A 26,033-nucleotide genomic window follows, 5' to 3' on the forward strand; every position below is an offset into this window, starting at 1 on the left:
GAAATCTGTTTCTGATAATTCCTCAAAGATTTTCTAAAATAGTTCACGCACTTTCCATTAACATCATTCATGACACGACATGTGAGAACCTTTTCTGAATGTTTCTTTTCAACCAACCTAGTAAGGTTTTTATACCAAATTATTATAGCTTCCTCGATTTCTGTCGGTGTAAGTTTTTTTGTCTCATCTACTTCCTCGCTACCACTAAATGGGTTGCTTCTATAGATTGCTGATCTTGTTCAAGTCCTCAAACTCCTTCAAGTCATCAGTCATAGGATCTTCCTTATGTTTGCTTTGCTTGCTTTTATGGATCTCCTGTCTTTGAAAATAGTTGCAATTCTTGATTGATTGCGACCACATTCCTTGGCAATATTAACAATACGGGCGTCTTCTTTATATTTATTTATGCTCTGAAACTTTGTTGCCATGGAAATAATTTTTTCTGTCCATCATGTAATGTTGGTATTGGCCTCAGTTTCCATAGCTAACGAACTAATTGTAGATAGTTATAGTTATATACGTGTGCGGAATAAAAGTTTATAGTAAATATGAGTATAACGCTAACATGAATATTTGCTTCTGCTTAGGTATTTTCACAAAATTTTCTACGTGGAATGCTGACCAAGAACAAATTAGTCATTGCGTTTTGTCTAAAGGTTGCGAAAAGGTTTTCGGTGAACCGAATTTCGGCATCTTTGTTATTTCAAGATACGCGATAAGCACACCGACTGCCCAATTTTAATTCGAGCAAAAAAAATTTTGGATTCGTAAAATAAAACTTGTATGATGAGGTAAAAATCTCACCATGTTCAACTTCGTAAGGTGGAAAAATCATATGTCAAAGTAATTGTTGAATTTAGTTTATATTTAGTTTTAAATGCATATTTGGGAAACAAAGTTTTTATAAAATAAATATAATATGCATGAAAAACATAAAATATCGAGATATTTCTTTATTTATTAGCAAGTAAATTTTTAACAAGTAGTGTGAGTATGAGTATAAGTAGGAGTCATAAAACCATATGAGTAACTTTAAACTCACACATTGGTAATTTAGAGAAAATGTTCCGTGTTTGTTCATACAATTAAGGCTTAGATAGCAAATGGTTGTAAAGTGTGTGACCCATCGATAGGTGGAAAGAATGTAGGTAATCAAGTCTGCCCAAAATTATGGCAGGGTTCAATATTGTGCACAACTTACTTGTCGGTCATTGCTTTACGGCATCAATAACAATGAGCCATCTACGCATCATTTGTGACATTAACAACAACTCCTTATACATCACTCTATGGCATTAATAACCACGAGCCATCTATGCATTATTTTTGACATTAATAACAACTTGTTGCGCATCACTCTATGGCATCAATAACAATGAGCCATATATGCATCGTTTGTGACATTAACAACAACCCTTTATGCATCGCTATATTGGCATTAATAACAATGTGTCATATATGCATCAAATGTGACATTAACAACAACTCGTTATGCAACACTCTATGGCATCAATAACAATGAACCATCTATGCATCATTTGTGACATTAACAACAACTTGTCAATCATCCCTCTATGGCATCAATAGCAAGTCGCTCACTATACATCAATTTATTATGGTGTCAGAAATAACTCACTTGTGCTTTATTGTTCCATATTATTAACATGATGTCCTGTTTTTCATCAGCCAGTTGTAGAAAGAAGCATGTGACTGTCACACACATACACTTCATGGTAGTCAAAGCCAACATTCTTCTTCTGTTTCTTTATATAATATTAGACAGATCCAATAAACATGTATCACTTTATGTATTTGGGCCGGCTTCTTGTTTTTTTGCTCTCTGTGGTATTAAAATAACTCACACTGCATGTATTACATATACATGTAATCTCGGACATTAGGGCAAATTAAAGTTTAAAAAAAGCTTTCAAAAAAAATTTATTTTGTAAAAAAATAGTTTGGAGTAAATAGAAAACTTCTGTTATCGGTGTTATGCAAGCAACCATGTTATTTTTACATTGGAGAATAATATGTGCATTGATCAAATAATCACACTACTTCTTTGTGATAGTTCACCATTTCAGAAGAGCACCAAAATAAAATTTTAATATTAAGTTGGCAGCCGTTAGACTCCAGGATGTGATCACTAATATCAGAAAAAGGCTGCATCCACTAATGTGTTTCCGGTTGAGTTCAAGCTTTTTGCTAAGTTAAATGTGTTACCTCCAGTATATATGTATGTTCAGAGAAACAAAATGTATCTATAGGTTGTCTAAGCAAAGATGGAATTAATTTGAGTTTTGCTTAAAACAATGTACCAACAAATTCTTGTTCATAGACTTCACAAAGCTGCTTGAAACTTTAACATGATAACTCAGCTGCTTATGAAAATATTTGTTTTGTGGCCATTTGTAGTACTAATGTGCATTTGTATAACAAGTCTTGCAGTGCTTGTAGAGCTGACGCTCAACTGTTATTGGCACAGGTTTTTCAAAAAGTGATCTCCTATTTCACTCTATTACTTTGCTACTAGCTGGCTGTTGTAGGTGGATTTTAGTGAAGTTTGCTGACGGCCCTGGGCTTTGCTCTATGACGCATCGATTGACTTTTGCTGCTTGGTCTGACATAACTTTCTCCTCACAGTCATTTTTTACAGTTGGCGAGTGACAACTATCAGTATCATGAAGTTTTGTTGGCTGATTGGTTAATCTCATGTACAAATAATAAACTCCAACAATGAAGCCCTACAAGAAAAAAAGAATATTCTAAAGTGTGAGTGTATTTATTATGCTGAAAACTGCATGTTTTACCATGGGAGTCAGTTGTAAGAATTCTTTGAATATAAAAACTTTTAAAAAACCTTATTAACTACTAAATTTGCATGTTTTTTCATGTTCATATGTAAAATTTTGTCTGCACGTACTTATAATAGGACTAAGATTTATCAGGAAACCAGTTTAGGTTTATCTACCCCACATTCAATGACATTTATAACTTATTTATGTCAGAGAAACAAACAATATTGGGAACTGTTTCCTCAATGGTTTCAGAATAATTTGTTGCAACTTCGTAGAACCGCAGAAAGTGAAGAAGACAGATCTTCAGCAATGACCACCACAATTAATTGATTTAGCATTTTCTAAAAAGGATAGAAAAAAATGTAGAAATGGTAACTCTTAAATTATTTACATATCTGTCAAAAAATAAAACCTTGATTATCGGAACAAAGATTGACTACAATTAGATTAGTGTATATAACCACATGGACTTACTCTAGTCATACCTATGTAGAGATATTTACTCTAGTCATACTTATGTAGAGATACTCACTCTAGACAAAAGATACATACCTATGTAGAGATACTCACTCTAGTCAATATACACATACCTATGCAGAAATACTTATTCTAGTCAATATACACATACCTATGTAGAGATACTTACTCTAGTCAATATACAGATACCTATGTAGAGATACTCACTCTAGTCATTATATACTTATCTATGTAGAGATACTTACTCTAGTCAATATACACATACCTATGTAGAGATACCTACTCTAGTCAATATACACATACCTATGTAGAGATACTTACTCTATAGTTAATATACACATACCTAGCTAGAGATACTCACTCTAGTTAATAAACACATACATATATAGAGACAGTTACTCTAGTTCATATACACATACCTATGTGGAGTTACTTACTCTAGTCAATTTACACATACCTATGCAGAGATACTTACTCTAGTCGATATACACATACCTATGCAGAGATACTTACTCTAGCCAATATACACATACCTATGTAGAGATCCTTACTCTAGTCAATATACACATACCTATGTAGAGATAGTTACTCTACTCATCATACAGCTACCTATGTAGAGATACTTACTCTAGTTAATATACACATACCTATGTAGAGATACTCACTCTAGTTAATATACACATACCTATGTAGAGATACTCACTCTAGTTAATATACACATACCTATGTAGAGATACTCACTCTAGTTAATATACACATGGCTATAAAAGACACGTGCTCTGGTCAATGGGCTTATTTATACCTAAGTAGGTGTATTCACTTTAATCAAACGGCACCAACCTATGTGATGCCTATGTTGTTGTTTATGGTGCATGTAATTATGTAAACCATTAGATTACACATCTCTACACAGCATTTTTTATTTTGTTATTTTATAATTATTAATTTTTATAATTATCTTTGCATCACTACTCTCGATTGAGGGAACGCATTGGGTTCTCCTCCATTATATATGTAGAGCTCAAGTCAATCATTTCTGCACAGTTAAAACGCCTATAATAACCAAGATACATCAACACAGTTAAATGTAAATTCCTTAGTTATGGTTAGTGAGTACTAGCTGAAAATCTTAATGCATGTTTTGACCAAGATAGGATCTTCCAGCATTTTCTACATTACTGGGTCATTCATTGTTGTTTATGTAAAGATGCCAGCAACAACAACGAAATACTTACCATCGCAAATGCGGCAAATGACAAATATGTAAAGTTCCACATGACATTTTAGGCATCAATAACAATTCCTGATATTACAGGTCCAATTGTGGCTCCTAGTCCCCAGCCACTGTTCGTGAGTCCAGTTATTGTGTCGTAGGTGTGGAGGCTATCTCTTTTGTATCCATGTACTCTTTAAAAATTTCAAGAGAAAAATTAACAGAACAAATATAAGAGGGAGACCATGAGAAAAGGTCAGAGAGAGGTCATTGTAACATCAGCTTGACAAAAATGATTTGCAATCATTGCCCTTATAGAGAATAACTTTTCTTTACTACAAAATCAAGTTTTTATTGTTTGAAATTACATTTTTATTGATTGTTTGATTTTACAAATAAAAAGATTCCTATTATATTATGATAAATCCTGCTACTTAAAAATCTATTATTAAAAACTGATTATTCATAAAACTGTAGCAAAAGAAATCCACAGCTAGTCTGAAATATACTTACTCAGCAAGATTTAAGGCGATTACAAATGGTGGTAAGTATGCAAGAGGGTAGATGACTTCTATGAGTAACATATCAATGGCACTCAGCCAGAAATACCTGCAAATTAGTTGATATAGAGTTCTGAAAACCATTCAAGTATATAGCTTTGTTAGAGAGATTAGGTTATCAAGATGCAGTAGCGGAACAATGATGCAGGTATTATTCACATGAGATTTGGTAAAGCATACAAGTAAAGTCTATCATTTTATAGAAAATATCATTGTCAGTCAATTAGCTAAAGCAACAGCAGTTTGCTAACTACCAAAGCACCAGGCAGCAAAAAGGTAAATAAATGATGGCACAAACAAAATTTCTACTAAGCACCAAGTCTTAGATAGTTTTACATAACCACCACTTACTGCCACCAAGCTTCACCTGGAACCTCACCTGGAACCTGCCATAACTGACATGACCCATCATGACTAATCATATTCCATCACGTCTCATCACAACCAATCACAATCTCTCACGAGTAATCATGATCTGCCTCGACCTGCCATGAATCACCACATTGTACCACGATGCACAGTGACGCACCACAACTCACCAATACTGACACAGACCATGATGCAACATGGTAGGCGTCACAAGGCACCACAAATCTCCAGAAAGCACCAAAAGGTAGCACAAAGCACCACGATCCAACAAAAACTGCTACTACATGTCACGACACCATATGGCACACCATACCACATTGTTACACACCGCAACACACCACACACACACACACACCCACACAAGATCAAACACCACACACACCCACACACCCACACGCATCACGCATGCTCACACACACCCACACGCATCATGCATGCACACACACGCGTGCGCGCACACACAACTATATGCATATACAATGACACCTTTGATGACACCCACAATGACACACACATGCATGCACTCATGCAAGCACAAACACACACACACGAACGCACACAAACACCAAGGCATACCAATACCTACCATGACTTTTCACAACATATCCTGAAATAGTATGACACACTTTGACTTCATACAACTCCCAATGAATTACCCAAATTAATCATAATTCAGAATGTCTCACCCTGACACGCCCATGAATTGTCATGACCAACATTTTTGGCACGCAGCATTAAATGAAATCTCATTTGAGCCGCTCACCAGTGTTCAGTAGATTTTTTCTAGTAACCGCAAAAACAGTGACATGGCTGATTATTCTTTGAACGTACTTATGAGGGACAGGTATAATTATTATCAGGTATAGCTGTTACAACTACTCACAGTCTACCATAAAAGATGAAATCAAGAAGAGGAGATGGTCCTAGCAGCATCATAGTAACTCCTGCTAGCATCCACCAGACAATCAAGGATGAGTAGTCAATCTGTGGGAACTGGTAAAAAAAAGAATAGAGCAGCTACAAAGCATTATTTATATTAAGGTAATACTTTTAGTCTTATTATAATTATTTCAAGTATATTTATAGTTAGACTATTTATCATAGGTTCATGAAGATTAAAGAATATCAAAGTGGAGGTCAAATTAAAGTGGAATTCATTTTAAGGGTATTGCTGTACTTTAAGGGTATTACTGTATTTTTCAACCCTTCTCCTACAGTGTATTTTATTGAAGGCGGTTTTCAAATAAAGGTCTTACAGTATATGGCCAACAGAAGAAAACATCAGTTTATTTAGAACACTTGATGAGAAACAATCTTACAAGATAAGAACAGATTTTGAACTGCTTTCGCCAGCCATTTTAAACAGCTTCTATAAATAACAGAGCAATGTGTCTTGGACTGCCTCACACAGAGACAAATTGTGTGTTGTCTGGATGAACATCACAAAAATCCAAAGTCATCGTTGCAGTCAAAACTATGAAAGAAAATAGAGCGCGTTGACCATGTTGGATCTTAGCAGAAATATGGAAACATGATGGTCAGAGGCTACCGGAGACACTATTCTAACATGGTTCAAACATAAAGAAAACGAGAAGATTCCACAGGATCGAAAAGTTGCTAACATCACACCGATATTTAAAAAATGAAATTGTAAGGACTGTGAAAACCATCGGGTTATCTCTTGTCTAACAATTGCTGAAAGATTACTGCCTGTGCACTGCTCAACAGAATCAATAAAGTAACATCATCAAATGAACTTCCTGGGATATACTGTAGATTTTGTAAAAAACATAGCAAAACGAATATGGTGTTAGCCTCCATCAAGTACAAGACAACATAAATGTTTAGAACAAAAATGCTTTTTTAGGCTGTCTTTATTAAGTTCACCAAAGCCTTTGATACAGTCTCAAAACAAGGTATCTAAATAATCCTAAAAATTGTAGGTTTCGCTGGCAAAATTATATACCTGATCAAATTTTTACATGACGGAATGCAAGCTTGAGTAGTCCAGGTGTATCATGCTTCAGAGATGTTTTCTGTATAAAATTGTCAAGCAGAGATGTGTTTTGGTACCAATAGCGTTTTTACTATAATTTGATGTTATGCTTGAAGTTGATTTTAAAGATGACAACAAAAGGGTCTAAATTTAAACAAGACACATCGTCAATCTTTTTTGGAGTTTCTCAGTTCTAGTTTAAATCCTGCACAGCCCGGTTTTTGTAAGGAAATTTTTTGTGTAAAGGTGACAGTGTTTTGGTTGCTCATTTGGGTAAAAAATGCAAGTACTTTTACATTGATTTGCAAGAGCAGGATCAAAATGTAATTGAAAGATAAGCATAAAGAAGACAAATATTTATGTTAGGCTGAAAAGCTTGTACATCCATCATCAGATCCTACAAATACCTTGATAGACAACAAGTTACTGACTTTCTGTACAGAGTTCAAATATCTTAATAGTATTACAGCTAGTATTACAACGTTTAATAATGAATTTAGGTACTAAACTGGAACTATCAGTTGTTCCTTTAAAACCATTCCGAATTGTTTGTCAAAGAACAATCATGCGACCAATCAAGCTACATGTGTAAGTGTAAGGTATACTGAGCTGTAGTCCCAACAGCTCTATTATATGGAGCTGAGACCTGAACAGAGCACGAAACACAAACAAAAAGACTGCACATAGTCATGACATGACAATTGATGAATCTCACTTGGAAAGATAAGGTGCAAAACGCAAAAATCCTAAGACATGCTGACCTCTCATCTATGGCAGACATTTTGATGAAAAAAGGCTCAGGTAGCTTGAAAATGCGCACATGATGGGTAATGAGAAATTGCCAAGGCAACTATTACATTTATAACCCGACAAAGGAAAGAGAAATCTGAACAGACACTGGCTAAGATGCAAACAGTTGAATTTAGGTGTAGCATGAAGTGGGGAAACTAAACACTAGTGAACGCCAAAGGAAGGTGGATAACAGAGCTGCATGAAAATCATTGACAAAGTGTAAACCATAAACCAGTCATTTTTAAACGACTGAATGCGAGAGTGAAAGAGAGAGAATTATACTACTTAATAAAAGTATATTAAAACTTTACAGTTTATTTTATTAAACTGCAATAAAATACAATATACACGATAATGAGCTACAATATAACATAATTTATTGTATAGCAATCCAGTAAAATATAATATACTAACATTGCATTACAATGAAGCCCAGTTGTGAGCCAGTTATACTCGTAATCCATTTATGATTCAATGAACAAATTATCACTAGTCTCACCTTATTGAAAAACTTTGTGAAAATGCCACAGCAGAGCATGTAGGTAGTGGTCCAAAGTGCATAAAGCAGGCCTAGTTGAGCAGGTGAGCGCTTCAACTGTAAACCAAATGTCAATCACTGCATCAGATTCAGCTTAAAAATATACATTTATAGTCACTCATTTGATGCCAGTTAAATCACCAACAGTTGCCAAATAGTCTATCAGACTAGCAAACAGCACAACCTTTTAGAAGGAGTCAGGAAAGTAGAATTAGCAAATAGTGTTAGAATTATAGAATTCAAAAACAAAATACGTTTTTGCTCAACTCGATTGACAAGGTCATTGCGATCAATTTAATCAAGAGTTGATGGAATAAATAGAAAAATAACTGTTGACACCAGCATAAGCAGAGTTACATGTAGAAGCTAGCTCAAAATGTAGCTACTTGTGTCAATAAGACGAAAAGCCAACATGCTGTAGCATGTATCATAATAAATCTCGCTTTTTGTGTGGTTTGCAGTGTGTCGTGTTTGGTGTACGGTGTACGGTCTGTGGTGTGCAATGTGCTTTGTGCAGTGTGCGATGGTGTTTCTGTCGTGTGCAGTCATATGTGGTGGTATGTCCTGGTGTGTGTGGTTTGCGGAAGTGTGTGGTGCGGCATGTGTGGTGTGTGATGAGTGTGGTGTGTTGTGTGTGTGGTGGTCAGTGGTGTGTGTGGTGCGTGTGGTTGTGTGTGTGTGGTCGTCGGTAGCGTGGGTGTGATAGTGTGGTGTGCGTGGTGTAGTATGTTGTGGTGTGTGTGGTGGTGGGGTGTATGTTGGTGTGGTGTGCGTGTGTGCGTGTGTGTGCGTGTGTGCGTGTGTGCGTGTGTGCGTGTGTGTGTGTGTGCGTGTGTGCGTGTGTGCGTGTGTGCGTGTGTGAGTGTGTGTGTGTGTGATGGTGAGGTGTTTGTGATGGTGTGGGTCTGGTGGTTGTGCTGTGTGGTGGTAGTGTTGTGGTGGTTTGTGTGCATGTGGTGTGTGTGGTGTGTATGTGTGTATGTGTGCATGTGTGTTCATGTGTTTATGTGTGTGGTGGGTGGTGTGTGGTGTGTAGTGTGTGGTGTGTGGTGTGTGTTGTGTGGTATGTGGTGTGTGGTGTGTGGTGTGTGGTGTGTGGTGTGTGTATGTGTATGTGTGTGTGCGCGCGCATTATGCATTATGTGGTTGATTTTATTCAAACCCTTTATGCATGTGCTTTGTGCTTTAACCAGGTGACTACTACTATTACATGGTTTGAAAACTTGTGTGGTTTTTGAGAAACCCAAAGTAGTGCGTGTCATAAAATGTCCACCACTTTGGGTGTCACAAGCCCCCACCACTTTGGGGCTATTTGAATTAATATACAGAAATCTTAGGCATTGCTGAGCTTTCATCTAGTTAAATCTACAAACATGTATGTTAAGTTGAGGAATTACACTTAGTCAAAGGTTGGTTTTTATGAATTTTTAAAGCTTAGAAAACAATCTAATCACAGTGGTCAAATATTGAAATTAAGAATAGTGTTGAAAATTTGTGATTCTGATGTAGGATAATAAAAGGAAGGAATGAGGGTCAGTTAGATTAGATATTGTTTCAGTATTTTAGATAATAATATTTTCAATAGCAAATCTACTGAGAGCATAAATTGGATTTATCTCTGTCGTATATTTACACAATTTTAAACTTTGGTTTTTAAGTTGCCTGTTCTCCTGTTTGACATGCCAGCTTACAAAACTTTTGATTTATGATTTTTTTTAAGTTGCAGATGCACAACTTTTGGGTTTTTATAGCTTCTAGTATAAAAGTCTCTGCTAAAAATAGGATTGCCAACACAGCGTTTCTACTGGTTCCCAACCGTTGTCTCACCTCAAACCGAAATAAATCTGCGACACTGACATTACGGCTGGATTCCAGCAGTCTCACCATAACACATGCCAGGTACATAATGGTACAGCCAGGTATAGTTATCAGCTTGAAGAAATTCGTCTCAGAGTTTTCTTCTTCAACTTAAAAAATTCAAGAATGCAGGAAAATTGTCAATTATGATGTGGGGATTTGTTTTCAAACAATTTCTTTTGCTTTTTACATTTGAATGTATGTAGTGTTCATAGATTATAGTAAAATAAGTTTAGACGTAGTTTTGCATCTAAAGTAATCAAAGACCAAATAATAAAATATGAAACGACCAGACAAAATTTTAAAGACTGCTTGTTTATCAAAGACAAAATTGATTTCACTGACTTCCTCACCAATATTGGGTGTGACGACTCCAAAGGGAAGGAGGGCTACGATTGTTACTCCTCCAATTATGAGAAAGACGGCTATATAACCTACAAACTAAACTATATACAGTTGTACAGCTTTGAAAAAAAGTTTTTGTGATATTGTATTAAGGTATATTTTACTATATTATAATTCTGAATCTTGATATATTGTATTTTATAATGTTACTAAAAAAATTGCCGGCATGGCCCGAGTAATAGAAAAGTCTTTGGACAAAAGATTTATTGGTATTTAAAAACGTAAGAACATTGGACATTCCACTATTCAAACTTCATATCACGAGAAAACTGTTTTTTTGTAGTTGAAATAAATTGAAAGAAAAAATAACGGCAATTGTAAAGGTTTACAAACTTTGTCAAACAACTGTACATTTTCAACTTCATATTATGAGAAGGATGTTTTGTGCAGACCAAATAAGTTTTAAGAAATATATGAAAGGGTTGAGTTGTATAATATGTGAAACATTCAGCGAGTAATCGGTAAATTAAGTTTGTTTTGCTACAATTACAATAAAAGATCATTCGGTAATGACACAATTAAATCGAAGTGAGATAACAGAATAAAAATCCTGAATATGTTGAATTAATAATAACAATTCTTGCATAGAGGTGTGTTTGTATAAATATGTTTACTGGTCCACCAGAACCCATTCATCAAACCTTTGAATACGGCACTACTGATACCTCTCGATACCAATACAAATGTATATAAACGTGTATATAAAAATGTATATAAAAACCAGATATCGTAATGTTTTTGTCTTATGTAGAGAATTTAGAAGCTTTATCTACCAAATAAAATTGTATGCATGAACAAATTGGCTTTGACTGCCCAAGAGCAAATGAACCTTACAAGAAACCGGAAACAGAAGTTCAAGAAAACACAAAAAGCGTGTTTGTGTTTTAACTCTATTAACTCTATGTGTTTCATGGAGTTAATAGAGTTCATAGATTTCATAGAGTTAATAGAGTTACTAGAGTTCATAGAGTTCATAGAGTTAATAGAGTTAATAGAGTTCATGGAGTTCATAGAGTTCATAGAGTTCATAGAGTTAATAGAGTTAATAGAGTTCATAGAGTTAATAGAGTTAATAGAGTTCATAGAGTTAATAGAGTTCATAGAGTTACTAGAGTTCATAGAGTTCATAGAGTTAATAGAGTTCATAGAGTTAATAGAGTTAATAGAGTTCATGGAGTTCATAGAGTTAATAGAGTTCATAGAGTTAATAGAGTTAATAGAGTTCATAGAGTTAATTGAGTTCATAGAGTTCATGGAGTTAATAGAGTTCATAGAGTTCATAGAGTTAATAGAGTTCATGGAGTTCATGGAGTTCATGGAGTTAATAGAGTTCATAGAGTTCATAGAGTTAATAGAGTTCATAGAGTTAATAGAGTTCATAGAGTTCATAGAGTTCATAGAGTTCATAGAGTTAATTGAGTTCATAGAGTTAATAGAGTTAATAGAGTTCATAGAGTTAATTGAGTTCATAGAGTTAATAGAGTTCATAGAGTTAATAGAGTTAATAGAGTTCATAGAGTTCATAGAGTTAATAGAGTTCATAGAGTTCATAGAGTTCATAGAGTTCATAGAGTTCATAGAGTTAATAGAGTTCATAGAGTTCATAGAGTTAATAGAGTTCATAGAGTTCATAGAGTTAATAGAGTTAATAGAGTTAATAGAGTTCATAGAGTTAATAGAGTTCATAGAGTTACAAATAATTCATCATTTAGTGTGTGCATACGTTATACAATATATAATAACCTCTTTGATCATATACTTTGTATAGCTTAATGGTAGAGCGCTTGGATTAATCCACATGAGTTCAAATCCATCCAAAAGTGAAATTGTACTTCCAAGATTTTAACATCTAATGCTGGACATACCAAAAGATAGACAGATGAAAAGTTTTCAGATATAATTAAAATAGGACTTTTACCATAATATATATTAAAATAATTTCTTTTGTAATGCAATATGTAATTGAATGTACTCAAATGTACTACTTTTGTATTTATACACAGCTCTGATTTAAACCTACACATAGTTCATACAAAATTATTAGTTTCTAGCTAAAAACAATTTATTTGCTTACACTATGGTAAATTTGGTTAGACAGTAAGCTGGGCTATATGTTAAAATTAAAATTTCCATTGTTAGCTCAAAATCACATAAGGCTGCCACAAAAGAAACTTGCTCATGTTTGATAAAATAAACAGCGTTAATATGCATATAATTTTGAACAACCCTAAATAAATGCTTGCGAGCACATGCAAGCATTATCAAATGTTGCCATAGATGCTCAAGTAACACTAACCTCATATAAAAAGTCTCCTAAAGCAGCTCCAAAGGCATACGCAACACCTGTAGCAATTTCTGTCAAACCCTAAAATAGTCAAAAAGTTAGACAGACACTGATCAAAGGCTATGTTTATCCTAGATTGCTGAACAAAAATACCCTTAAATAGTCAAAAAGTTAGACAGACACTGATCAAAGGCTATGTTTATCCTAGATGGCTGAACAAAAATAGATACTGAGGGAATAATTGTGCAGCTTGAATAGAGGAAAGACTTGATATACTTGCTATGATAGTATTAGAGAGTCAGACAGATGTATTAACGTAATTACTGTAATGATACTGGAGAGGGAGACAGTTATCTTAGCGCAATTACTATTATGGCATTAGAAAGGGAGACAGATATCTTAGCGCAATTACTATTATGGTATTAGAAAGGAAGACAGATATCTTAGCGCAAGTACTATTGTGGTATTAGAAAGAAAGACAGATATCTTAGCGCAATTACTATTATGGTGATAGAAAGGGAGACAGATATCTTAAGAAACTTACTATGATAGTAACAGAAAGAGAGACAGATATCCTAATGTACTAAATATGATAGTATTAGTGAGGAGACAGATATCTTAATTAACTTACTATGAAAGTAATAGAAAAGGAGACAGATATCTTAATGAACTTACTATAATTGTATTAGAAAGGGAGACAGATATTTTAATGAACTTACTATGATAGTATTAGAAAGGAAACCAGATGATTTAAGTAAAATGCTTGTCGTAGATATGCTAATCATTGCTGACCCTACACCAGTTAGTCCTCGGAATAAAATACAGAGAGCGAGAAACAGCCCACTGTCCGTAGTTGAATCTATACACCTACAAAAAAGTGGTAGAATGCAAGCTATGAAACAGAAATAGAAAGCTGAGCACAAATATAATTTTCTTATAACGTCAAAAGTTGAAAATATTTATACTTGCAAATCACTAAACTTCTAAGCTTTAAGCATAAGTGCTTGTTATTCATCTACTAGTGGTGTGTCAAGATACTAACAAATTTGAACCCTTGACATCAATGACAACATCTTATGATCTCAACATGTTCGACATAAAGTTATCGAAAAGCATATTAAAATTAAAGACAAGCAACATAAATAGGAGTAGAAGACTCCAAAGTATAAACAAACAAATGTAAGCTGATAGTATAAAGGGCAAGTTTCTTTCTCTGAACTAAACTTATAGACAAATATCATTCTTTTAACGGCAAAAGTTAAAAATATTTATACTTGCAAATCAATAGATTTCATGTCTTTAAGTATGATGTAAGTGCTGGTTATTTGTCTGCTAGTTGTGGGTAAAGATACGCATAAATTTGAAAGACTGACATCAATGATAGATCCTTATGACCTCAACATGTTGGACATGAAGTTATCAAATAGCATGTTACATGTAAAGACAAGCAACATAAATAGGAGTAGAAGCTAGACTATAAAGTATAAGCAAACAATATAAGCTGATAGTATGAATCACAATTTATTTTCTCTGAATAAACTTTGTAGAAAATATATTAAATTGGCTACTAATTTAGTAAACAAAACTTTACTATTAGTCGTTGCATTCATACAAACATTCTATTTTGTGATATCAGTCATAATCATGAAAAAGGCCATTTTCATTCAAAACAGTTCTTGAAAATATTGAACAAATATTATAAAACAAAGCATAAAACTGTTAAAGGTAATTTTTTAGCATCAGACACGATTAGAATAATGTTGAGCAGATGAATTTTACACTCTACTATACAAAAAGCTTCTAACAAAAACAGACATGTGCACTAGTTGTTAGAAGCACTGAGCTAGACAACGAACAGACAGTAACCTTTAATGCTTATATCTCATCCCTAAACTATAAGGTGATCGATGGCAACAAGTTTTAGCAAGTGATACCATTATCATTAAACTTTGGTAAGAACCTCAGAACAAATATCTATACTACATTAATTTTGGCATATAGAAAAACGTTATTTATTTGTAGGTAGTACTTAGGATGACTTTAAAATTTGTAGAGATCATTTTTATGAAAAGAAAGTAGTTGCTGATGCTGTTGCAACTTACCCAAAAATGATGGTGCACCCGCCAGTGATAAGAGTCCCAACAAAGCACATACTCTTGGGAGGCCATTTTAGCAACTGAAAAGAACAAACATGAATACTTAAAACATTTTCAAGTATATATAATCAGCTGAAAAAAACAAATTATCAGTACCGTAAAATGCCTATATAACCGTGCAGTTAATCTGTTAACTAACAATTACTATAAACATTAACTATCCCTTGCACAGTTTGAGAACTCATATAAAGTACTAGAAATTCCTCTGTCATACAGCTCACGACCTGATAATGGAATAAGTGATAATAGAAAAAAGAAAGGGTAAAGCTGGTTGTTGAAAAGTAGTTGTCAGCAGGAATTGACAGTTTAGTGTAAATAAGAGTTGTTCAAGATGATATAAAATAAATCTGAGGGAGCACGACTTCAAAAAGGAAATTCTAGTACTCTAGGAATTTGACAGGGGAACTTGTTGGCACGTATGACATAGTTGTATTTGAGCATTGTATGTAATGAAATGTTTTTCATTACATCCAGTACACAGGAGCTGTGATATGTTGTAGTCAAGTCTGCCTAGAAAGTTATTACGCAGTTCTTGAAAATCAGGACAATTTAAAGATTGAAAATGAGGAATGTTATGAAGGGAGCAGCATTGGGAGGAGCAATATCGTTTTGTGCAATATTTTCATGGTCAACAATGTTTATAAAATCATGATCATCATCTGGAAACAAAGGGACTGCCAAGTCCATGTCATTTACATCGCCCACAACATCTATTAAAGAATTCTCTGAATCAGATGAGTTGTTGGTATTAATTTGAGTAGCGTGTAGTTGAACATAAGCATTTGATGTTGATGGTTGCTGTGAGGACCTTCTATTTATCCTCCTATTGAGCTGTAATAATTGGGAGACATGTGGACAGCCACTGCGTCGGCCATGACGTGGTGTTCTGGGAAGTTGTATGTCCATGGCAGCTGTCGAGTTGTTTTGAAATTAAATTCAAAAAGTCAATTATGCAAAACAAAAGGTTGTAAAAAATTCCCACCTACTCTACTACTATCTCAAACCTATGTTTAACAGCAATAAAATGAATATTAATTAAAGCTGTAGGCCTAACCTACTGTAATGTATGTAATTATCAACAGCAATAAGGAAATATGTTTATTATATTTCTGAAATGCAATATTAGAAGTAAAATGGCATGCTGCTGTATAATATACACAGTTTGAAAGTGGGTTGTGTTGAATGTAGAATGGTTTTGATAGCGATCTAGCAGAAAGCAAGTATGAGCGTTCAGACGTCTGGAAGTTTGCTGCAAACTGGAGCTAAATAAAAAAAGTCTTCGTCATAAAGGGGCATTGTAGTTTGGCCCTAGCTTGTACATAAGATGTAAAGATTTTAGGCTAACGTTTTAAATAATTTAATAAAACCTTCGGTAATTGGAAAAAACATAGGCTGATAGACTGTGTACCACAATTTCGTACTTGTAAATCGGTCTACGCCTCAAACGGTCTATGTTTATTACAGAAACCTTCGGACAAATAAATTCGAATAATTATTCTAATGATAATTTTATAAAATCAAATAATTATTCTTATAATTAAATATTTTTGCAAAATATTAAAAACGGAAAAATATTAGAGACCTTCGGAAATTAGACAATGTTATAGACTGATGAAATGAGCACATTTTTCTGGTGAAATACGCCCTTCTTAATAGTTCTACTATCTGTCGCACGGCTTTATTGGCGTATCGTTGGCCGGTCTTAATTTTGATTGAAAAAGCTTGTCAAGTTTTTTATCGCGAATTTCGGCCAACTTAATCTGTCTATTTGTGTATAATCAGATCAGATGGGTGAGGTTTAGGAAATTTTCTACAAATAATAAAGACTTGGTAACATATTTAACTAAGTTTATGTGTTTTGTATCGTTATTATACTTAAACGACTCTATTAAAAGATGGTTAAATTTGTTGATGAGATTTCGGTACAAGGGTTTGCGACGGTGTTGATGAATAATTTTTATGAGTTGTGTGCACATGCATTTATCATAAATCTCTCAAAAAAGTGCTCCGCTTGTGTTTGGTTGTGGGATAATCAGTATGACAGTTTGGAACTCAGCCAGAAACCATTTTAGACTTTCTCCTTCCAAAAAGTCCGTCCGACAACTCAAGTTCAGTTTTGTAACTACCATACTTCTATATGAGTGTCTTTGAATAACATGTTGAAATATTGTTAGCACGGTTCTCAAGATATCCTTTCTATTTGCACTAAGAAATGTGTAACTGCTACATGTAGCCTCTTAAAACATTCAATGCTTCTAGGGCAAACCAACCTAGATTGGCCAACAAACCAAAATTGGCACTGGCTGCAATAAAACCAAGTAATTCAACTAGAAGCAGCTTAAAATGCAACCAGGGAAAAAACTTGCTAAAAACTTATAAAAAGGTAAAAACTCTTCTAATATTTATGTTAATTAAACTTTTTAAAAATTTTACTTTCAACACTAAAATTGTAGAAAGGATTTCTTTACAGGCGTTTTCAAATTCACCTTGTTGTGATTTATGCTATGGCAGTGACAGAATTCATAGTCGTAAAACTGACAAAGTAATCAAGTGCTGCCAACCTCAATTTCTCCAGAAGCATAAAATATGTTTCTGGAAAAAAGTAACAACTATAAGATTACACATTAAATACCTAATAACAGACAATTTCTTTGTACAAACAAATGTTTATAATAGGGTGGTATATATATAAAGACTAGCTACTAATGCTATACTACAGCTACACGAACTCTAAGTGTACTAGTAATAATAATTATAAATAACTAGTAACAAAATTCGCATCACACAATGTAATAACATCGATAACAACTAAAATTAATGTATTAATTGCTTTTCTTACAATTGAGCCTAAGATGGGAGAGAAGATAAATCTAGCAAGGTCGTAAACTGCATAAACAATTCCAACATCTTTCATTGTCAGACCTTTGGAAAGAGCTTTCTCTGGGTAAAATGGTAATACCATGGTGTCGGCAGCCCTAGCCATAAATTGTAGGAAAAGGAGTATAAAAATAAATGAATATTTTTTGACTATGGAAATTTTATTTTCATTCAAATCTTTTGAGGAAGGGAGCAAACTCTAATCTTCTGCACTCGACTCCATGTTAGTAGTTGACCTTTTCCTGCAACAAGAGCAATTTTAATAAATGTGTTATTCCACACAAAATACTTGAGACGTTTCGGAAAAGTGTAAGAAACTTTAAATGATGAGAAAAAAAGAATGGAAGGTGGTTCAAGCACCGAAAAGGAACTACTCCAAATCTACTCCGGGTGCTTCAACATGAGTTTAGTGGACAATCACATTCTTACACCATCTCAATTCACAAAAATTGTTCGATCAACTTTATGTGAAGTTTCTAGTGCTGGTAATAGCCTAAATACTGGTAAAGAAATAAGTGTCAACTAAGTAAAATTTTTGTCACTTGCTAGATATGTTATAATTTTTCAGTAACAAACTTCACTATAGTATTTTAATGTATGTGATATAACTCTAGACTGCTGTGTGCAAACAAAGTCCACTCAGTTTTGAAAATACTGGTTACAAGGAAGACAAACTTTAATAAACTTGAGAACATAGTTTAGGAAGTAGACTCTAAATACATGGTAGACAACCCCCTAGGCTTGATAATATAGTTTTGTAGTTAGACCCTCAATACAAGGTAAATAACCCCCCACTAGACTTAATTATAGTTATTGCAATAATAACAGTTTCATGGTATTATTAGCACTTTCTCATTGTGTTTTCTAAAAGCTCATTGCTTATTGGTACCTATAGTTTTTTATGTAAAACTTTTTTTTTCCTAACTGTCAAGATGAAAGCAGTTAATAAGCGTCCTGTCAATAAACAGAATATTCAAAATTTAAAAACAACAGGTTAAAGGCTCGATCAACCTATTAAATGTTATATCTATGGATATATATATATATAACTATGAATGAGAAAAGCTGGACTATTATTATAGATAAGTTAAAACTGATAACCTTGCCACATGGAAGTTCAAACTTCAACACCTACTTCTAGCTTGAAAATTATTTGGATATGTAGATGCAGTCATTACTTTGGAAGATGATGCTAACGCTGTCACTAAAGCCGAGTACAAAAGGAAATCAAGCAAAAGTTTCTCCCAAATAGTACTTTCTGTCATTTATCTTATCAGTGAATTTGAAGACCCAGGAGTTGCGTGGAACAAACTGAGAGCTCACTTTGAACGTGATACACTGGCGAAAACATTATTTCTCAAAAAACGGTACTTTGGGACGGTTATGAACAAAGGTTCATCAATTGAAGTTTACCTACGTCCCATGAAAGCTATTACTGATAAATTTGTAGCTATTGATGCTAATTTTAGTGAGAAAAACCGGGTGGTGACTCTACTTGAGAGCCTCCCGAAAAGCTATACAACGGTAGTAACTGCACTGGAGGCTCACGGAGGCGATATAACTTTAAAGTTTACCACACAAACCACTGCTTTAGAAAAAAACAAAAATTGAACAAAGAGTCCTGGCTTCAGCCAGTGATTCTGGTGGTGTCAGGTCTAAAGCGAGTTCTGACATTCATCTGATGTCAGCAAGTATAACCGCTTAAAACATTGTCAGAAACAGTAAAAAGGCTGCCATATCTGTGATTTATTGAACTATTATCGAAATAGTTGTCCTAGAAAACACTATAATCAGAGCCATGGATTGCTTCGCGACCAAGACCGAGGTCATGAATATTACAACAATAACTCAAGTCCATATCAGTCCAAAATATCTACACACGACAAATACTCGAAAAAGGTATTGTACAGCTGCAAATAAAAATTCATGAAATAAAAGTAGACGTGCTACATTTCACAATGCACTACACATATCTGATTTACACGAAAAGCTATTTTCTGTAAATCAGCTGCACATAAATGATATATAGTACATTTTAGACATTTGAGATGCTGGATTAAAAATCAAAGAAAGATTATAATAGCATCCAGATCTGTAGTAAACAGGCTATAATATCTTGGTTTCAAGTCTGCTATTTATACTGCTAAGGCTGCCCCATCCTCCTCCCTCTTGCGGCATCAGCGACTCGCTCATGTAAACTTAGGTAGCCTCAAAAAATGAATCATCGGTGTGAAAATGGTTATAATGTAACCGACGAAATAAGTGTCGTCGAAGCATGCGTGAAAGGTAAAGTGTCTCGACAACCATTTCAAACTGACAGTGGCATTAAATCAAGTAGGATTCTTGAAATGGTACATACGGATGTGTGTGGTCTTATGCAGAAATATTTTTTGGTGATAGCAAGCATTTTGTTTCATGCATCGGTGACTTTAGTAGGCATGTGTATGTATATTTTTATGAGATAAATCTAGTGTATTCCAGGCATTTAGAGCTTATTAATCGTTACTGACAAATCAAACTGGGCAGACTGTAGGTACACCTAGAAACAATAGTGGTGAAAAATATACATCTAATGAGTTAGAGAGTTACCTCTTAGCACAAGGTATACATCATCAAGTCACCACTCGCTATTCTCCCCCAACAGAATGGCTGTGCTGAAAGGTTTAATCGTACTGTTTGTGATGCCTCTAGCTCATTAATTTTTGAATCTCAACTTTTGAAGTCATTTTTGGCAGAGGCAATATTGACCGCGGTATACATTTGGAATTGCCTTCCCACACTAGCACTTGAATGAAATGCTATTCCTTATGAAAAATGGGACAACGGAAAACCTGAGCTTGGCTATGGGAAGAGTTTTAGATGTCCGCCCTACACCTATGTGCTTGATCAGCTGAAACGTAAACTTGATGACAAACTGAATCAATGGTGTTTGCAGAGTATAGCCTCAGGTCTAAAGCCTACAGACTACAATTCTATCACTAGAAAAATAGAGGTAAGATGTGGTGTCACCTTTGATGAAACCAAACTTGGTTTACCAAATCAATCGATAAAGTCCAGTTTAGACAACTCTGTAGAAGTGAATGTTGATCTATCAGAAAATGAAAAGGCATTTTCAACACCGACGGGTACGCGTAGGCAGTCAACACATTTGACTCAACCAATTCTTCGGCTTGGTATTGATGACTTCACAAACCTTGGTTATTTTGCTCTCTCAGCAACCAACATTGTAGAGCCTGTTAGTTTGTCGCAAGCACAGACTAGTACAAATCGTGAAGCCTGAATCAAAGCCAGCAATGAAGAGGATCAATCACTGATCAACAATGGTACATGGGAACTAGTTGATCTTTTGCCAAATCGCAAAGCGATTGACTGTTAGCGTGTTTTCAGAGCTAAACTCTTATCGAATGGATCTATAAGTAGATTTGAGGCCCGACCTACGGCCAAAGGATATGCATAAAAACTGGAATTGTTTACGATAGAACATACGCCCTGTGATTCACAGAACATTTTGGGTGCACTCTCATCGAAGGCTATTGAGAAAGATATGATGATACACCAAGTGGATGTACAAATAGCATTTTTGAACGGAAAACTCTCAGAAGATGTACAAGTGTATATGGAACAGCCAAAGGAATTTGTCGTGCTTGGTAAAAAAAATCTAGTATGCAGACTGAGTTGCTTGCTGTATGGACTTGAACAGTCGCCTAAATGTTAGTACATGGTATTAGATGAATTTCTTAAATGATAAGATTTTATGCAGTCCTTTGCTGACAGCTGTGTTTATATTTGCTGAAAAAAACGACAAGAAACTGATGATTGGTGTCTACGTAGATGACCTGTGTATAATGTCAGACACTGGTTGCCCAGATGACTGATTTAAAATCAGCTCTCTTGTCTTGGTTCAAATTGAAGGATATCGGACCAAATCATCATTGGCTGAGATTCATTTTCAAAAAAGGAGGCAATTCTATGTGTCTAAGTCAAAAGCCTTAAATTCAGCAAATAATTCAGAAATTAAATACGGAAAATTGCAAGCCTTTTTCAATTCCGGCAGCATACGAGGTAAAGCTGGGTCACAAAAATGGAAACAAATTAGCATATCCCAATCTCTATCAATTGATAGTAGGAAGTCTACTATATGCTGTCGTATTTACTCGTCCAGTTACCCCTGAAGCAGTGGGAGCTTGAGCCAAGTTTAACGCCTGGCCCACCCAGACTCACTTGGCTGCAGCCAAATAAGTAATACGTTACTTGAAGAGCATCAAAGATTTATGCCTGGTTTTTAAAAAAACAAGGTACCCCAATGGTTGGGCACACAGAGACGGATTATGAAAGCGACATTGACCAGCACTCGAAATTAGGTGAAGCCTTCATTAATGCTGGTTGTCCAATCAGCTGGTCCAGCAAGCTTCAGTCAGTCATTGCCTTCTTTACTAGTCAGAGTCAGAGTATATTGCATTGTTTTGTGGTGTTATTGGATGCATGTGGTTACGTCAGCTATTCTCAGATATTGGAACTGCTCGGCTTAATTCTCCAGCTATCTACATGTATGTAAACAATCAATCAGCTGCAGAGATCGCAAACAGTCAAAAAACAAGCAAACATACAAAACATGTCAATGCGAAATACCACTATGGTCATGAGACAATTGAAGCAGGAGATACCTGCACCGACTTTTGTTCAACAAGTGATAATATCACTGACATGTTCTCAAAGCTGCTGCCCCGTGATCGGTTTGTCAAACTTAGAGACACGTTGGGTTTGAGCTACAGTAGTCGATTATCTGACCAGTGAAGATCAACTATAGCAAACACAAGACTTATTATAATTTTTGTTGTTGTTTCTATTGATTATAATCATTGTAATTTGGTGTTACCCAAACTGTCTTCTGGTGCAACCATGTAGCTGAGTAGAAGTATTGCAATAATAGCAGTTTCATGGCTTTAATAGCACTTTCTCAATGTGCTTTCTAAAAGTTTGTCGTTTTGATATAAAACTTTCTCTTTTGTTCCCAACTGTCAAGACGAGTGCAGCTAGTAAAGTTTCTGTCAATAATCTGAATATTCAAACTTTATAAACAACAATAGTTTTGGAGATAAACCCGGAACACAAAATAAATGAGCCTCAATAAATGCACATACCCTGTTCTAGATATTTTTCTATTCTACAAGCAAGAGAAAACAACCTGAACAGTTTAGTTTACAGACTCTAAATACAAGGGAGATAACCCGGAACAAATTTGGGTAAACAGTTTTGGAGATAGATCCCGAGTACAAAGCAAATTTAACTACAATAAACTGGAGTGGATATATTTATTACTAGATTACTTAAGCTCATTATATAATAACATATATTTGTACTAGACAACTTGTATCAACCAAAAATATATGTAGTTGTTTTTGAAAGTTTGATAATTATTAACTGAGTTGTTACTTCAAGCCGAAAAAAAACTGATGAACAGCTAAATCTTAGAACACTGTGTATAGTATACTGCCAGCAAGTATAACAAAAAGTAGTATTATTTTATCTATACATTCAAGCATTCTTATTGCTCTGCTGATTTGATTAGTAACTTTATTGACATTTCACCTATTAGATTTTCAGCATAGTAGTTATACTTACGAATATTAACACCAGAAGAACGATGAAGTGATATATAATTATGAAACACCAGTCTTATGAAACAAAATAGCTTAGCTGCATGCCACACGATAATAAATGTATTTCAGGATCAACCTGATTGATCTTGGATGGTGATTATGTTATATAAGTCATTACTAGGTCATAAACAACGTTCATGGTGAAATGCCAGAGGGCCATATTCACTCATGCATGATGCTACTGATGTGTTAGTCCATGAAGGGAGATGAAACACACCAGGTGCTAGAATGAAAAGTCAACCTCCCTGTGATTGGTCACTGAGATCTGGACTAAAATACCAATAAATGTCAAGCAACCATGAGCTGGCAAGAGGCTCCTAGAAAGAAAGCTACTTGTATATATGTTACTAGCACTAGCCCAGCCACATAAAGGAATGTAATGGATAATCTTTGAAAAGAAGCAGCAAGGATTGACTAACAGCATAAAGCTAATAGCTTTGATGTCTACCAGCATAATGAGAATTCCTAAAGGCCGCCTATTATTACTAGGCATATCAAAGTGTTTCCTGTTATTTGCATATGTTAACCTGTTACTTGCATATTTTGACCTGTTATTTGCATATTTTAACCTGTTATGTTCATATGCTTAACCTGTTATTTGCATATGTTTAACCTGTTACTTGCATATGTTTAACCTGTTATTTGCATATGTTTAACCTGTTATTTGCATATGTTTAACCTGTTATTTGCATATTTTTAACCTGTTATTTGCATATGTTTAACCTGTTATTTGCATATGTTTAACCTGTTATTTGCATATGTTTAACCTGTTATTTGCATATGTTTAACCTGTTATTCGCATATGTTTAACCTGTTATTCGCATATGTTTAACCTGTTATTCGCATATTTTTAACCTGTTATTTGCATATTTTTAACCTGTTCTTCGCATGTTTAACCTGTTATTCGCATATTTTTAACCTGTTATTTGCATATTTTTAACCTGTTATTTGCATATGTTTAACCAACCAATTCATAGTTCATACTTAAAAGTAAAATCACTGCTTACAGCTAACAAGTTTTAAAAGGGGTATTGAAAGAAGTGATATTGAAAGAAACCACAGAAACAATTCCAAATATTACAAGGTTTCACAATCTTATATAAATTTTTTTATATTTTTGCTAATGATGTTTCTGCCTTTTCACATTCCGATTGTTTATCAACTGAATGGTGTTTTGGTAAAAAAAAACAATTTGTGATATTGATTGGCATAAGAAACTATTAGGTTGCCTATTGGAATTAGTAGCCAAAAATCCAGAAGAGAACATATTTTTTTAATCTGAAGGTAAAAACATCTACAACCAGAATGAAAGTAAACAATCAGAAGGCAAGTAGATGAATTGAATACAACAAAATAAATAAATAAATTGACTAAAGCATGAATTGGCTGTTCACATGGAGAAGATAAAAAACTTGACAGTGCTTACGTGAGTGACAAAGTGCGAGTTAGAACACACTAACATAGACAAGTATTAAGTACTAAATACACCAGCATGATCAGAATCCATTCAGAAACCTTTTTAAATACCCAAACTAGTTAGCATTTGGCATATTTTATGGTGACCAGAAGAGTCGCTACGTACTTAGGAGTTCATAATTCGTAACAGTTCGGTATTTGTAATTTAGATTTAGTAGTTGTGGATCACCTTTCAACGTTTACGGATTTATCTACATAAGTGAAGTATATGCTGACTTATTGGCCAATTGTAAAATACCTGTCAGCAGCTGCACCTGTATGTACCTTCACCTTTGCAGGAGCCTGAGATAGTACTTTCCAATCAGATCTTTGAGTTTGCACTCACCTGGTATATCATGCTTGTAAACAGTAATCCTAATTAAAAACTAGGTGAAGAGGTGAAGAAATAGAAGCAAGCTGGTCTTTAAAAACCTCGGTTGGCACATTAATGCTAATAAGAGTAGAGGTATAGCTAAACAATATCTGGCCAACCATGCGTATCATTGAAGTTCAATTTACATATATAAGTGGGTCATTGGATCGCTGGATTGATAGCCAACATTCTGTATTGCTTAGCCAGAAAGGGGTTGGAGATG

The 26,033-nt window shown here is 34.6% G+C and overlaps 1 protein-coding gene across 2 annotated transcripts; it reads right to left on the minus strand.

Annotated features, from left to right (window-relative positions):
• Positions 1 to 1,920: 1,920 nt before the first annotated feature.
• LOC137407729 (MFS-type transporter SLC18B1-like) lies at positions 1,921 to 25,873 on the minus strand. 2 transcript variants are annotated; one of them, XM_068094109.1, is made up of 12 exons: positions 25,784 to 25,873; positions 18,285 to 18,564; positions 15,392 to 15,465; positions 14,009 to 14,156; positions 13,302 to 13,370; positions 10,954 to 11,041; positions 10,571 to 10,710; positions 8,705 to 8,800; positions 6,301 to 6,410; positions 5,002 to 5,097; positions 4,511 to 4,682; positions 1,921 to 2,744 (listed from the first exon to the last, which is right to left on the minus strand). In XM_068094109.1, exons 2-11 carry the CDS (start codon positions 18,426 to 18,428, stop codon positions 4,559 to 4,561), a joined length of 1,089 nt encoding a protein of 362 aa, XP_067950210.1. In that variant the 5' UTR covers positions 18,429 to 18,564; positions 25,784 to 25,873; the 3' UTR covers positions 1,921 to 2,744; positions 4,511 to 4,558. The 2 variants fall into 2 exon arrangements, with proteins under 2 accessions (XP_067950210.1, XP_067950209.1); XM_068094108.1 differs by having other exon boundaries at positions 25,697 to 25,795.
• Positions 25,874 to 26,033: the final 160 nt, after the last annotated feature.

This window comes from Watersipora subatra, chromosome 11 (assembly GCF_963576615.1).
Source record: "Watersipora subatra chromosome 11, tzWatSuba1.1, whole genome shotgun sequence".
Classification (NCBI taxonomy): domain Eukaryota; kingdom Metazoa; phylum Bryozoa; class Gymnolaemata; order Cheilostomatida; family Watersiporidae; genus Watersipora; species Watersipora subatra.